At 57.5% G+C, this 12484-nt stretch overlaps 1 protein-coding gene across 1 annotated transcript; it reads right to left on the minus strand.

The window, feature by feature from the left end:
* Positions 1-879: 879 nt before the first annotated feature.
* On the minus strand, positions 880-6926 carry LOC101933141 (melanin-concentrating hormone receptor 2-like). Its single transcript, XM_005291550.4, has 3 exons — positions 6184-6926; positions 4939-5481; positions 880-2442 (listed from the first exon to the last, which is right to left on the minus strand). The coding sequence occupies exons 1-3, from the start codon at positions 6717-6719 to the stop codon at positions 2235-2237; spliced, it is 1287 nt and encodes a 428-aa protein (XP_005291607.2). The 5' UTR covers positions 6720-6926; the 3' UTR covers positions 880-2234.
* Between the last annotated feature and the right edge of the window lie 5558 nt (positions 6927-12484).

A 12484-nucleotide genomic window follows, 5' to 3' on the forward strand; every position in this document is an offset into this window, starting at 1 on the left:
ACGCACAGTGGGGGAATTATGCATGCGGGGAGGAGGGGTATGTGGAGTATGCCCAAGTGCAGGTGCTGTGTGCTCGTGTGGTGTGCAGCGGCTGAGAGTTGCATGCTGCAGGTATAAGAACATACGAATGGCCATACTGGGTCAGACCAAAGGTCCATCAAGCCCAGTATCCTGTCCTCTGACAGTGGCCAATGGCAGGTGCGTCAAAGGGACTGAACAGACAGGTTATCATCAAGTGATCCATCCCCTGTCACCCAATCCCAGCTTCTGACAAACAGAGGCTAGGGACACCATTCCTGCCCATCCTGGCTAATAGCCATTGATGAACCTATCCTCCATGAATCTGTCTAGCTCCTTTTGAACCCAGTTATAGTATTGGCCTTCACAACACCCTCTGGCAAGGAGTTCCAGAGGTTGACAGTGCGTTGCGTGAAAAAATACTTTCTTGTGTTTGTTTTAAACCTGCTATCTATGAATTTCATTTGGTGGCCCCTTGTTCTTGTATTATGAGGAGTAAATAACACTTCCTAATTTACTTTCTCTATACCACTCATTTTATAGACCTCTATCATATCCCGCTTTAGTCACCTCTTCTCCAAGCTGAAAAGTCCCAATCTTATTAATTTCTCCTCATACAGAAGACGTTCTATACCCCTAATCATTTTTGTTGCCCTTTTCTGAACCTTTTCCAATTCCAATATATCTTTTTTGAGGTGGGGTGACCATATCTGCATGCAGCATTCAAGGTGTGGGCATATTTTGACTGCTGCTGCACATTGAGTGAATGATTTCAGAAAACTCTCCACAATCACTCCAAGATCTCTTTCTTGAGTGGTAACAGCTAATTTAGACCCAATCATTGTATATGTATAGATAGGATTATGTTTTCCAGTGTGCATTACTTTGCATTTATCAACATTAAATTTCATCTGCCATTTTGTTCTCCAGTCACCCAGTTTTGTGAGATCCTTTTGTAGCTCTTTGCAGTCTGCCTGGGACTTAACTATCTTGAGTAGTTTTGAATCATCTGTAAATTTTGCCACCTCACTGTTTACCCCTTTTTCCAGATCATTTATTAATATGTTAAATAGAACTGGGCCCAGTACAGATCCCTGGGGGACACCACGATTTACCTCTGTGCATTCTGAAAACTGACCATTTATTTCTATCCTTTGTTTTCTATCTTTTAACCAGTTACCAATCCATGAGAGAAACTTCCCTCTTATCCCATGACTGCTTATTTTGCTTAAGAGCCTTTGGTGAGGGACCTTGTCAAAGGCTTTCTGAAAATCTACATACACTATATCCACTGGATCTCCTTTAGCTGCATGCTTGTTGTCCCCCTCAAAGAATTCTAGTAGATTGGTGAGGCATAATTTCCGTTTACAAAAACCATGTTGACTATTTCCCAACAAATTATGTTCATCTATGTGTCTGAACATTTTGTTCTTTATGATAGTTTCAACCAATTTGCCCGGTACTGAAGTGAGGCTTACTGGTCTGTAGTTGCCAGGGTCACCTCTGGAGCCCTTTTTAAAAATTGGCATCACCTTAGCTATCCTTCAGTCATTTGGTACAGAAGCTGATTTAAATGATAGGTTACAGACTACAGTTAGTAGTTCTGCAATTTCACATTTGAGTTCCTTCAGAACTCTTCGGTGAATACCATCAGATCCTGGACACTTATTACTGTTTAGTTTATAATTTTTTTCCAAAACTTCCCCTAATGACACCTCAATTTCCTCACTAGGACTTAACTTCCACTTTAAGTTGTCACCCATCCCCGGGGGGGGGGGGGGGTGAGGGTGACAGACAGGCTCCACCCCAGTGCATTCTTTTTGCTTTATTAAAGTCTCTTCTGTCACTGCCATTTCCTGCCCAGACTCCCTGGTTCATAGATCTGCCAACTGTAAGGCCAGGAGGTACCATTGCGACCATGCAGTCTGACCTCCTGCGTAACCCGGGCCAGAGAACCTCACCCAGCAATTCCTGCATCAAGTCCATATCTGGTGGTTGAGCTAGACTGGCTCTTCCCACCAGCCTCAGGAGTGGGAATCTGCACTGTCCTATGGGGAGGTGAAAAGTCCCATCTGAGCCATGGCTGAGGCTCCTGGCATGTTGCCTTGGCCTGGCATCACCAAAGTTCTGTCCCCACGCCTCCCAAGTCATGCTGCAGCAGTGGGGGCCATCCGTGGGCTCCAACTGAAGTCAGTGCTCTGGTAGCACAGAGGCTCCTAGACGGCGCTTTGCTCCTCCTGCCCATTGATGGTGACACTGGCCTCGGTCATGGAGCATGGCAGCTGCTCAGTGCCGAAGGGACGCCGGCAGCGCTGGGCCGTGGTGCTGCCCACTTGTGGGCTGTAGACGGTGGAGGTGAGCTCCTGGCTGGGCAGGGCAGTGCCCGCACGCAGCGCCCTCCACCTGGTGATGAATCTGCAGTACCTGCGGAGAGGGGGACACAGTCACTCTCACATGGGCAGCCAGGGTGCAAGGGGGCCGGGGGGGAGGGACAGGCTAGAAACTAAGGAGCTCCCTAGAGCCCAGCCCCAGCAACTAATGCCACGAAGAGCATCTCACTGGCAGAGGGTGTGCCAATGCCCAAGCTGCCTGTATGGCATGGGCACAGCTTGACATCAGGGCACAGGCAACATAGCAGGAAGACGAGTGTCCAAGAATGGAGTGGCGACAATGCATGGGCAGAGAAGGGGTCTGGTTGGGAGGGGGAGGATCTCACCAGCCTGGGGGCAGGGGAAGGTCAGAGTTTTTTGCTTGACACAAGAAGCAGTGTTGCCCCTTGCACCCCAGGCTCCTGCTCCTGGCCCTTTGTGGCACCAATGGGCCCATGGGGGTGGGGGAGAGTTAACAGCCGTTCCTACTCCAGCCAGCCCTGGCAAGCAAGCTCTCTATGCAGGAGGAGGCTGTTATGCAGGGTGCCAGCAACAGGGGGCAGCACAGCAGGCAGCAGACCCTGGCATGAGGGACCCCCTGCCTGGTGGGAAGGGGCTGGGAGCTATAGTGGGACATGCAGTCCTGGCTGAACTCCCCCCAGGAGCTGGGTTCACCCCCAATCCTGACATTTGCTCCAGCCAGAGATGTGGGGCTCATAGAATGGGAGCCCATGGACCAGCAGGGCTCTGTGGGAGGAAACCCAAATCCCCATTACCCCAATCCCTCAGGTACCATGACGGCAGAGCGATCCCCTGGGCTCGGGTCCCTGTTCAGACCCTGAGCTCTGGCTGCTGGCTCTGCTGAGATGTGGCAGCTAGCAGGAGCTGCCCAGGTGCAGGCTCATGTGCCGGGTGTGAAAGGACAGAGCAGGCTGGCACTAGACTGGCCTGGGGAGCAGAGAGAGCAGGGGAGAGTGGGGTTACTATGCAGCTAGCGCCACACACACTTGCTTTGCAAACCAGCCAGGGTGCAGGCAGGGAAGGGGCAGACTGTGGAGGAGATGGCAGGAGCAGGTGAACTGTGACCCCCAATGGCTGGGCATGGGGGGTGCAGGCCAAGGAAGGCACTGGGGAGACACTGAGCTGGAGGTACTGGTGGCTTGGCCCTGGAGAGGCAGCAAGTGTGTGTGTGGGGTGTCATTCCAGGGATGGTGGTGTGGTGGAGCTGGGCACTATCTGTGGGGAAAGGGGGATTTGGGGCAGAAGGGAGGGGTGGATGGAGGAGCAGAGGGGAGGACCCCAGGGGACTCCGATGGGGGAAGGACTGGGCAGAGGAGTCAGAGTCAATGGGGGAGCAGAACCCACGAGGGCTGGGGATTTTGGGGGTAGGTCAGCAAGGGGACGGGGCAGATCTCAGGGTCTTCCATAGGCTGCTGACACAGGGAGGGCAAAAGGAGGCCTGGGATCAGAGGTCAGGGGCAACTCCCAGACAAGGGCAATTCTCCAGACTTGGGGGATTGGAGTGAAACTTCAAAAGCCCTGAGTGAGGGATGGACCTGACCCCCCGGGCTCACCACCCACCCCTGGAACAGGGCCCGACCTCCATGCTCATTGCCCACACCGGGAGTGGGGCCCAATCCTGGGCTCACTCACCAGGATGCACTCACACCCAGGGCCGACGAGAGGGGGGGAAGCTGGTACAAATTACCGGGGCCCGGCGGTCCAGAAGGGGGCCCGGGGCCCAGCTTTCCCCCCCCCCCCCCTCTCGTTGGCCCTGTTTAGCCAGTCTGCCCTTGCTGGGGGACCCGAAAAAATTTTTTCACCAGGGCCCAAACCCACTCTTGGCGGCCCTGCTCACACCTGGAGTGGGAGCTGGGCTATGGCCAGATGTGAGGACTAGAACAGGAGGTGTAGGGCAGCAGGGGTGCGTACTAAGGAGCTGCCTGGCCTTTAATCATCCCCAGCAAAGATCCAGGGATCACAGCCCTTGCAGTGGCTTCCTGAGGGGAGCGAATACAGGCTGACCCCTGGGGATCTGGATTGCAGGGATGCAGGTTCTGTGCCTGACTTGGCCAGTAACGCAGGGCTGGGCTCACCTCACCCCCAGAGCACCTTCAAGGCCAGGCACAGGACACAGAGCCCTATCTCTGCACTGGGATGAGGCAAAGCTGGATTGGGGGGGGGGGGAGTTGCCCAGGAAGGGGGGCTGGAGACAGGGGTTAAATCATAGAATATCAGGGATGGAAGGACCTCAGAAGGTCATCTAGTCCAACCCCCTGCTCAAAGGGGGACCAATCCCCAGACAGATTTTTGCCCCGATCCCTAACTGGCCCCCTTAAGGATTGAACTCACAATCCTGGGTTTAGCAGGCCAATGCTCAAACCACTGAGCTATCCCTCCCCCAGGAGAAGTAGGTGGGGAGAGACATCAATTCCTGCCCCAGCCTGTAGGGTGGCCTGACGGAACCATGAGCACACCTGCAGCATCATCTCCCCCCCACCCCAATCCCCTTATTAATCCCCGTCCCCAGCAGCCCGTGCCCCGCCCGCACCTAGAGTGGGCCATCCGCTCGCGGAAGAACTCAGTGCAGAAGAGGACGAGGACGGGGCTGACGCAGCTGTGGGCATAGCTGAGACAGATGGTGAGCTGGTTCAGGTAGAAGGAGGCAACGGAGGGGGTGGCCGTCAGGTTGACCAGCTGTACCACATGAAAGGGTGTCCAGCAGATGAGGAAGGCAGTGATGATGGTGAGCGCCATGCGGGTGACTCGCCGGCTGCGGGCCGAGCAGCGTCGCTGCGCCCGGTGCATGGCCCGGAACAGGTGGTGCAGGGTGAGGGAGTACAGCACCGTGATCACCAGCAGCGGCAGGAGGAAGGCCGCCAGTGACTGGTAGAGCGTGTACCAGTACAGGCTGCTGGGGCCTGGCAGATCCATGAGGCACAGCTCCGTCTGGTTCTCCCGCTGCACCCGGGCGTACAGCATGGCTGGCGTGGCCATCACCAGGCTGCTGGCCCACACGCCGGCATTGATCAGGGCCGTGCAGCGCAGCGTCCGCTTCTGGCCCACTGTGGACGAGTACACCACTGCCACGTACCTGGGGAGAGAGTGGCCATCAGGAGGGGCACGGAGCAGGATGGGGGGGTGAGGCAGGGAGATCTAGGGGTGACAATGGGGCTGGGGATGAGACAGCTGTTGTGCCCCATGTTTCAAAGAGGGGACAGAGTTCCTAGCTGCCCCAGCTTGAAGAGGCCAGGAAACAATGACCCAAGTGCTGATGCAGGGGGTCCCTACCCTCAGGCCCTGAGCAGGGGGTGCAGACCCCCTACACCAGCTCAACACTATCTGAGGGGGCTGGGCAGAGGGGTTTGCTGGGGCTCAACTTCACCCCTTTCTGCCCTGCCACACCCCCACCTCCACCGGAGCCCTGCAGCCCCCATCCTCATTTCAACCCTGCCCTGCCCCCAGCTCCACCTGTGCCCTGCGGCACCCCCCTCCCATTCCAGCCCTGCCATCCCTTAGCTCTGCCTCTATCCTGAAGCCCTCCCACTATTCTAGCCCTGTTCTCCCCACCTCCAGTATTCCAGCCCTGCAGCCATTCGGGCCCTGTGTGAGTTCAGCCTTTGGGGGCTTGTCCACCCCCAACCCCGCAGGCTACAGCCTGTGCTATGGCTGCCAACACCACAGCTGTGAGAGTGACACTAGCTGCCCAGAAGTAAAGTGACCATATTTTCCCAAAGGGAAAACAGGACACCCCATGGGGCCAAGGCCGTGCTGCAGAGCATGCCCTGGTGGGTACCTGTCCACGCAGAGCACGGTGACGATGGCCACGCTGGTGAACTGGTTGTTGAGGTCGAGGGTGGTGACAGCACGGCACAGAAAGTCCCCGAATATCCAGCCGTGCTCCTGGACAAGCTGGTGGATGATAAAGGGCATCCCCACCAGGAAGAGCAGGTCAGCCACGGCCAGGTTCAGGATGTAGACGTCCGACACCAGCTTGTGCTTGCAGCTCAGCACGATGGAGATCACCAGCCCGTTGGCCAGGATGCCGCAGCCGCAGATGAGGGCGTACACCACAGGCAGCACCAGTGACAGGGCCGGCCCCAGAAGGCTACCCCAAGCTGCAGACCCCTCGGTGTCCAGGGGTAGGGAGCCCAGCGGCTCCAGCTCGCACGGCATCAGGGAGAGGTTGGGGGGCCCGGCATGCAGAGCACCAGAGAAGATGTTCAGGCCCAGGGTGAAGTCACTGCTCCTGTCCAGCAGAGCAGCCACACCTGGCCCCAGGTGCGACGCGTTGGCATGCAGCTCCTGAGGCTGCCCCGAGTACTGTGGCATGGCCACTGCTGGGGCAGGGGGCACCCAGTGTGGGTCAGAGGGTGTCCAGGGATGGACCCAGAATGCACCAGCCCCCTTCTCCTGCCAGCACTCGGGCTGTGCTGCTGGCCCAGGAGGGGGCCCTTGGGAATGGGGGTGGCCCCTAGACGGGGACCCGTCAGCTAGCGTCCCCACGACGGCTCCCGGGCTAGCTGCTGCCCGCTCCCCCGGGCCGTCCCCAGGCGGCGGGGGCGTGGCGCCCCGTCAACCCCAGCCTTTAAAGGCACCGGGGGGACCCCGGCCTCGTTGAGTCCCGGATCCAGCCCACGGGAGCTGCGTGGCTAGACGACGCCCAGCAGGGCACCTTCCCCGGGGCACTGCGCTGCGCGGCTGGGCCCGATCCCCGCGGATCCGGAGCCACTTGCTCCTGCCCAGGAGCCGCCCCGGCCACTCACCGGTGCCTGGATCCCGGAGACAGCCCCGACCAGACTGCGCAGGCTAACGGCGCCGGCGGATGGAGCCGCCCCCGCGCCCAGGGCTCGGTCAGAGGCTCGCGGAGCCCCAGGCTCTCCGGGACCCCCTTGGAGCTGGGCCCGGCCGGTTCCGCCTGCGGGGCCGGGGGAGCCGAGATCCGCTGAGCCGCTGCCCCCCCAAACAGCTCCGCGCAGCCAGCCCCTGTCCGCGCCCCCCGCCCCCAGCGGGGGAAACAATGCGGGCGGGAGCTCAGAGACAGCCGCCTGCCAATGCTCCGGGGGGGAAGTCACGGCAAAGCGCAGCCGGTCGCGGGGGACAATGCAGCCGGGTGTGAGGGGGGTTGGGGGAAGAACGCAGCCCGGGGGGGTAGGGGCGAGAATGCAGATGCGGGGAGGGGAGACAGTGCAGCCGGTCGGGGAAGGGGGAAGGCGGGGGAGAGGCGAATGCAGCCCAGAGGGAGCGGGTGACTGTGCATTGGGGGAAGGGGAACCGGCTGTCCCCTGCGCCCAGCAATTCAACCCTGTGTGAGAAACCAGCAAACACCCCCCGGTCTTTCTGAGCTGGTGGTGAGTCAGTGGCCCAAATCACATCCACATCCCTTAGTGCAGCAGGAGCAGGCGCCACTGTAACATCAGCCTGGCCGGAGGGAGGGGGGCATGCCTGGGTAACTGGATTGGCAGGAAAGTTGGTGGCTCCCCTGATGCCTCCAGTTTTGGGGCTCTTCCCTGTGCTGCAGGGGCATTGCCAGTTCTCCCGCTACCTCGCCATCCAGGGGTGTGGAATCCCCAAGCCGTGCCTACCTGCATGGAAGATGAGTCACCCTGTGACATCTCACCTGGGACAGGGCAGTAGGGGATGTTGTAGGTAACACTCCAACCCTGCCAGTGTGGGGCCGGATACTCGGTGCTCTAGTGACTGCTGGTCATAGGGGCGCTAACCCCCTTCTGGCTCAGAGAGGCAAGTGTGCACGGACATGGCCAATGGCAGCACGGCTCTTGATTCCCCTTTCTGATAGCCACCGGTGGGTGGGGTCAGGTTCAGGGCATGGGACACTGTGAGACCATGAGGTAGGTGCCAGCTCCCCAGTGGAGGCTGCTTTCTCCATCCTTATGCAGGAGCCGGGCACCCACAGCATCTCTCCTGCTCCCATGCACTGAGCACAGCCGGGGCATCATCCAGGTCAAATGGCAGCCCCTGGAGAGTGTGGCGGCGGCAGCACAAAGGCTGTGTGTAAGTTATTCTCACTTGCGGCTGCTGGTCCCAGACAAACTCTTTGATTGCTGCTGGCTCCCAAGCCGGGTCCCCGGCGCCACTGCTCCTGCATCAGACAGGCCACGGCTCCATCCACAGAGCATTGAGGGTTGCAGGCCAAGAGGAGTTGATTTCCAGTGTCGCAGAATCAACTCCAGCCCAGCAGGAGCTCCTAGGTCTGCCAGGGTGCAGGAGTGAGCCACCAGCACTATGAGTGAGCCATGGTGCGATCTACAAATGGGGACTGAGATGTGGGCCTGAGCGGGGAGAGAGAGACTGTGTCTGGCTCAGTCGGGCCTGAAGAGGGTGGATTCTTGTCTCCAGGTTGCACGGGTGGAGAATCCCTGCACTAGGGATTTGCCCAAGGAAGGGGGGATTCAGCCCCACCACAGGTCTCCAGCCTCCTCAAACTACTGGGATCTAGGCCCCATGGCAGCACAGGGAACCCCCACCAGGGAGACAGGGGCTTGATCATTACAACCAACAATTACCCTGTGTGGATGGTGGCAAGAAGCCATGGACACACCTTGCTGGTCACACAGGGTGGCTGGAAAAGGGGCCATGGGGGAAGGCTCTGGTCCCGTGAGGGGCTGGAAATGCATCTATAGGAAACTCCCTTGTTACAGGTGATTGCTGAACTGCATTGATTTGCGAGCGGCTTGGAGAGCTAGCAAAAGGCCTGGTGAGGCAGGCAGGCTTGCACCATGCCCCTGGCCTCCCCGCTAGGCTCTGGCTCTAATAGCCTGGGGGTACCGAGGAGTGGAGCTCAGGCCCCATCTGCCAGGCTGTTAGCAGCTGAGACTGTGGGACTGTGCCTCCTGCAAGGGAACGGAGACAGGAGCTGGGTGGGCAGGGGAGTGGGTACCGAGCGGCATGCTGCCCAGAGCAGCTGAAGAGAAGGGCTGGACCAGGCATTTGCGAAGTGTCAAAGCAGCGGTGTGTGCGTGCGAGGGGTGGTGAGGCTGTCATGCATGATTATATATGTATGTACCAGCTGTCTGAGGGGGCGGGTGTGTATCGACAGCTCTTGCTGCAGGGCCAGGCTAACTGTCATGCAGAGGTGGTGCCAGCCCATTGGGGGCTCTAAGCAGGAATATTTTTGTCCCCCCCAATAATATTTAAAAGCGAACAGCCCTCCCCCCCATTGAGTTACCCTGGACCCTAAGCGATTGCTCAGTCTGCTTACGCTCAGGGGACCACGCTGAGGTTCTGGGCTGCCCAGAGCGAGCTTGCTGCTGCATCACTTTGATTTTGGCCAGACCCACATCTTCCCCTACCCCCACCGAGCCCTTTTCATTCCTCATTATAGCGGGGGAGGCTGCTTACCCCCAGCGCACCCTGCTGTCTGTTGCTATGGGAGTGTTTGCTATGGGAGTGCATGCAGGATGGTGCCTGGTCCATCTCCCTCCCCCCGCCACGACCAGGAGTAATGGGGTAGGGTGTGGGGGCAGCACTCTGGGACTGCCTGGCATGTGCAGAGCAGAGCTCCTCCAGCCCAGCTTTGCACTGGCTCCCTATGACAGATGCTAACAGGACATGGCCCAGGTCACAGTGAGTCAGTGCCAGAGCCAGGAGTGGAAACCAGGAGTCCTGGCTCCTAGGCCCATACACCATCTACTAACCCCAGATCAGCCCTGCCCCTACTGCCCACAGCCCACCCCCACAGCATCACCAGGGGCCCCATTTTCACAGCTGGGTGACCCAGCTTTGGGATGGAAAGAGGAGATGGTGTTGGAGGGTAGGGAAGCCCAGGGTTCATGTCTTGTTTCTGCTTGTTTCGCAGCCCTGTCAGATCTGCTTGCCTTGATCCTGCAGAAGGACACTGGAATAGGGCTGGCTACCTCCCAAGCACCCCCTCGTGGCCTGCCTTGGTGCTGCAGTGGCCCTGCCTCAGTTTCCCTTCTCCATAGGGCACCTGAACTACTCCCCACCACAGTTCAAAATAAGGTTCCCTTTCCAGGGGCTGATTTCAGTTCTGCCAATGAAGTGGTAGAAACAAAGTGTCTGGCTGGCTTTCTGCTCTCTCTCTCTCTTCCCAGCCACACCCCCTAGGATTTCTTGTCTCTCCACACACTCCGGCTCAGAGATGCCAGCAAGCCAAAAAAAACCCTGTTGCTGTTCTGGTGCTACTCATCCATCTTCGCCAGGCCTTTGCTGAAATGTCCCTTTCCCTTTACTCAGGCCTCTCCTGTAGGGGAAAAACTACAAGTTCCATTTTGTTTAGGCACGTCGCCATTTTGTTTGTAAGGAGTTGTTGTTTGTCCACCATGTCGTGACCTTCTTCTTGAGACAACTGGTGCCTTTTTCTCTCTACGGTGGGAAAGAGCAAGGGTCACATGGCCTACTCGGAGGGGTTTTTTTTTTTTTGCTTCGGGATTTTCGATCTTGGGGTGGCAAAAAACCCTAGGCCTAGGGGCGGCAAAAATCATTAATCCGCCACTGCCTCTGAACCTGGTGTAGTATGCTGTATACCTCTGTACCTTACCTGTAGTAAATTCCCCTTTGTCCTTATGGGTTTGGGACCTTGACTTTAAGTCAGTTTGTTATGCCAACCTGTACCTGTATGCCTTTTGTATATTGTTTTGCTGCGGGTCCTATAAGTTACTGTTTCCTGTTTGAGTCACTGTTTAATAAACCAGTTTGCTTTATAGTTAATCCTGTCCTTAGTTTACTCTCCATTGATAGATGCGGTTTGGGGGAACGAGTCTGCTGGGTGGGGACTCTGAGGTGTGGACCTTAGAGCACATCCAGTTAACCATAGGCAAGATCTGAGTTCCTGGTTAATACTCCCTTATTTATCCCCAAGGCCTAATTGAGTCACATAAGTCATTATCCTTTTTCCCACCTGGGCAGGTGAGTTAACAATGTTGCAGGTGGGGCAGAGAGACCCATTTCCTGTTGAAGGGCCAGCCACCCTGGGACAGACTCCTTGGCGATCTCACATACATTGCTTGGGAGCTCTCTGGTCCCTCACATGAAGAGGCCAGAGTGCCAAATCTTAACAAAGAGCGCTTTCCTTCCACCTGTTTCTCAGACCTTTGAGTTAAATGGGCATCAAAGCCCAAACAATAAACAAGGTATTTTAAACAGTCCAGATAAAGCCGCATCCCCAGGATATGTGATGCCTGGTTCTCCACTCGCTGGCGTCTGCCAGGAGAAACCGGGTAGACAAGACCTGAATTTCTAGTGTAAATGCAAGCAGGCAACACCCCCTTCCCACTTCTCTCCTGAAACATCAACAGGAACCACCTGCTGGGATTTAGTTGCCCACACTGGGCTCTGCCCTGGTGTACATCACTGCTGTGAGTCTGCTCTGCGGGGTGCAGATCCTGGCAGTACACCCAGCACCCGCTCACCCCATGTGCCCGTGACACATGGTTCTCAGCTGGCTGAGTCAGCCTGGAAACGGGAGGCCTGCACCTCCATTTAATCCTCCTGGCCGCCCACCCGGCTTGGCTTCGTCTCTTTGCTGCTGTGGGGCTGCAGTCAGTGAGCCCAGATGCAGCAGGACATGATGCTGGTCTGTGATCTCTACGTTATGCCAACCCACACACACTGCAGCACCCCGTGGCGGCAGGTTGGGGGCCAGGGAGTGCTGGGCTGGGGGAGAGGTGAGATGCAAACCCTCAAGGGCTCTGCTGAGAGGGTTTTGTGGGCCCTGGATGTGTCCGATCATGGCAAGTTTTGGTCTCATAGTGGGAGGGGAGGCCGGGGGCGGGGAGGGATAAGATAGATAGGCATTTGCAGTGCCCTGGGGCTGTCAGCGGAGCCAGCCCCAGGCCTGGAGGCCAGTGTGATGCCAGAGGCTGGGGGATCCTTGCAGGGAATTCATCTGCTGCTTCTTTGCCAAGGGGGAAGTCCCCACCCCACACAGAACTGCCCTGAGCTGACAATACTGGAAGCTCTATTTCCCACAGTGCCATGGGTGAGGCAGGGCGGGGGAGAGACTTTAAACAGCCTCCCCTACAAGCCTCCATCCCCAGATCTCTCTCTCTGTTTTTATACACGGTGCCCATCACCACTGTATCTGAGCCCCTCTTGGGGGGGCTCAAGCCTCCACC

This window comes from Chrysemys picta, chromosome 2 (assembly GCF_011386835.1).
Source record: "Chrysemys picta bellii isolate R12L10 chromosome 2, ASM1138683v2, whole genome shotgun sequence".
Classification (NCBI taxonomy): Eukaryota; Metazoa; Chordata; order Testudines; family Emydidae; genus Chrysemys; species Chrysemys picta.

Bases quoted from the DNA above. Each gene is read 5' to 3' on its own strand.
- LOC101933141 (XM_005291550.4), bottom strand. From the start codon at position 6,719: ATGCCACAGTACTCGGGGCAGCCTCAGGAGCTGCATGCCAACGCGTCG. The intron at 5,482-6,183 runs GTACCCACCAGG...CTCTCTCCCCAG, and splicing joins ACCGTGCTCTGCGTGGACAG to GTACGTGGCAGTGGTGTACT. The intron at 2,443-4,938 runs GTGCGGGCGGGG...CCCTCTCCGCAG, and splicing joins GAGCGGATGGCCCACTCTAG to GTACTGCAGATTCATCACCA.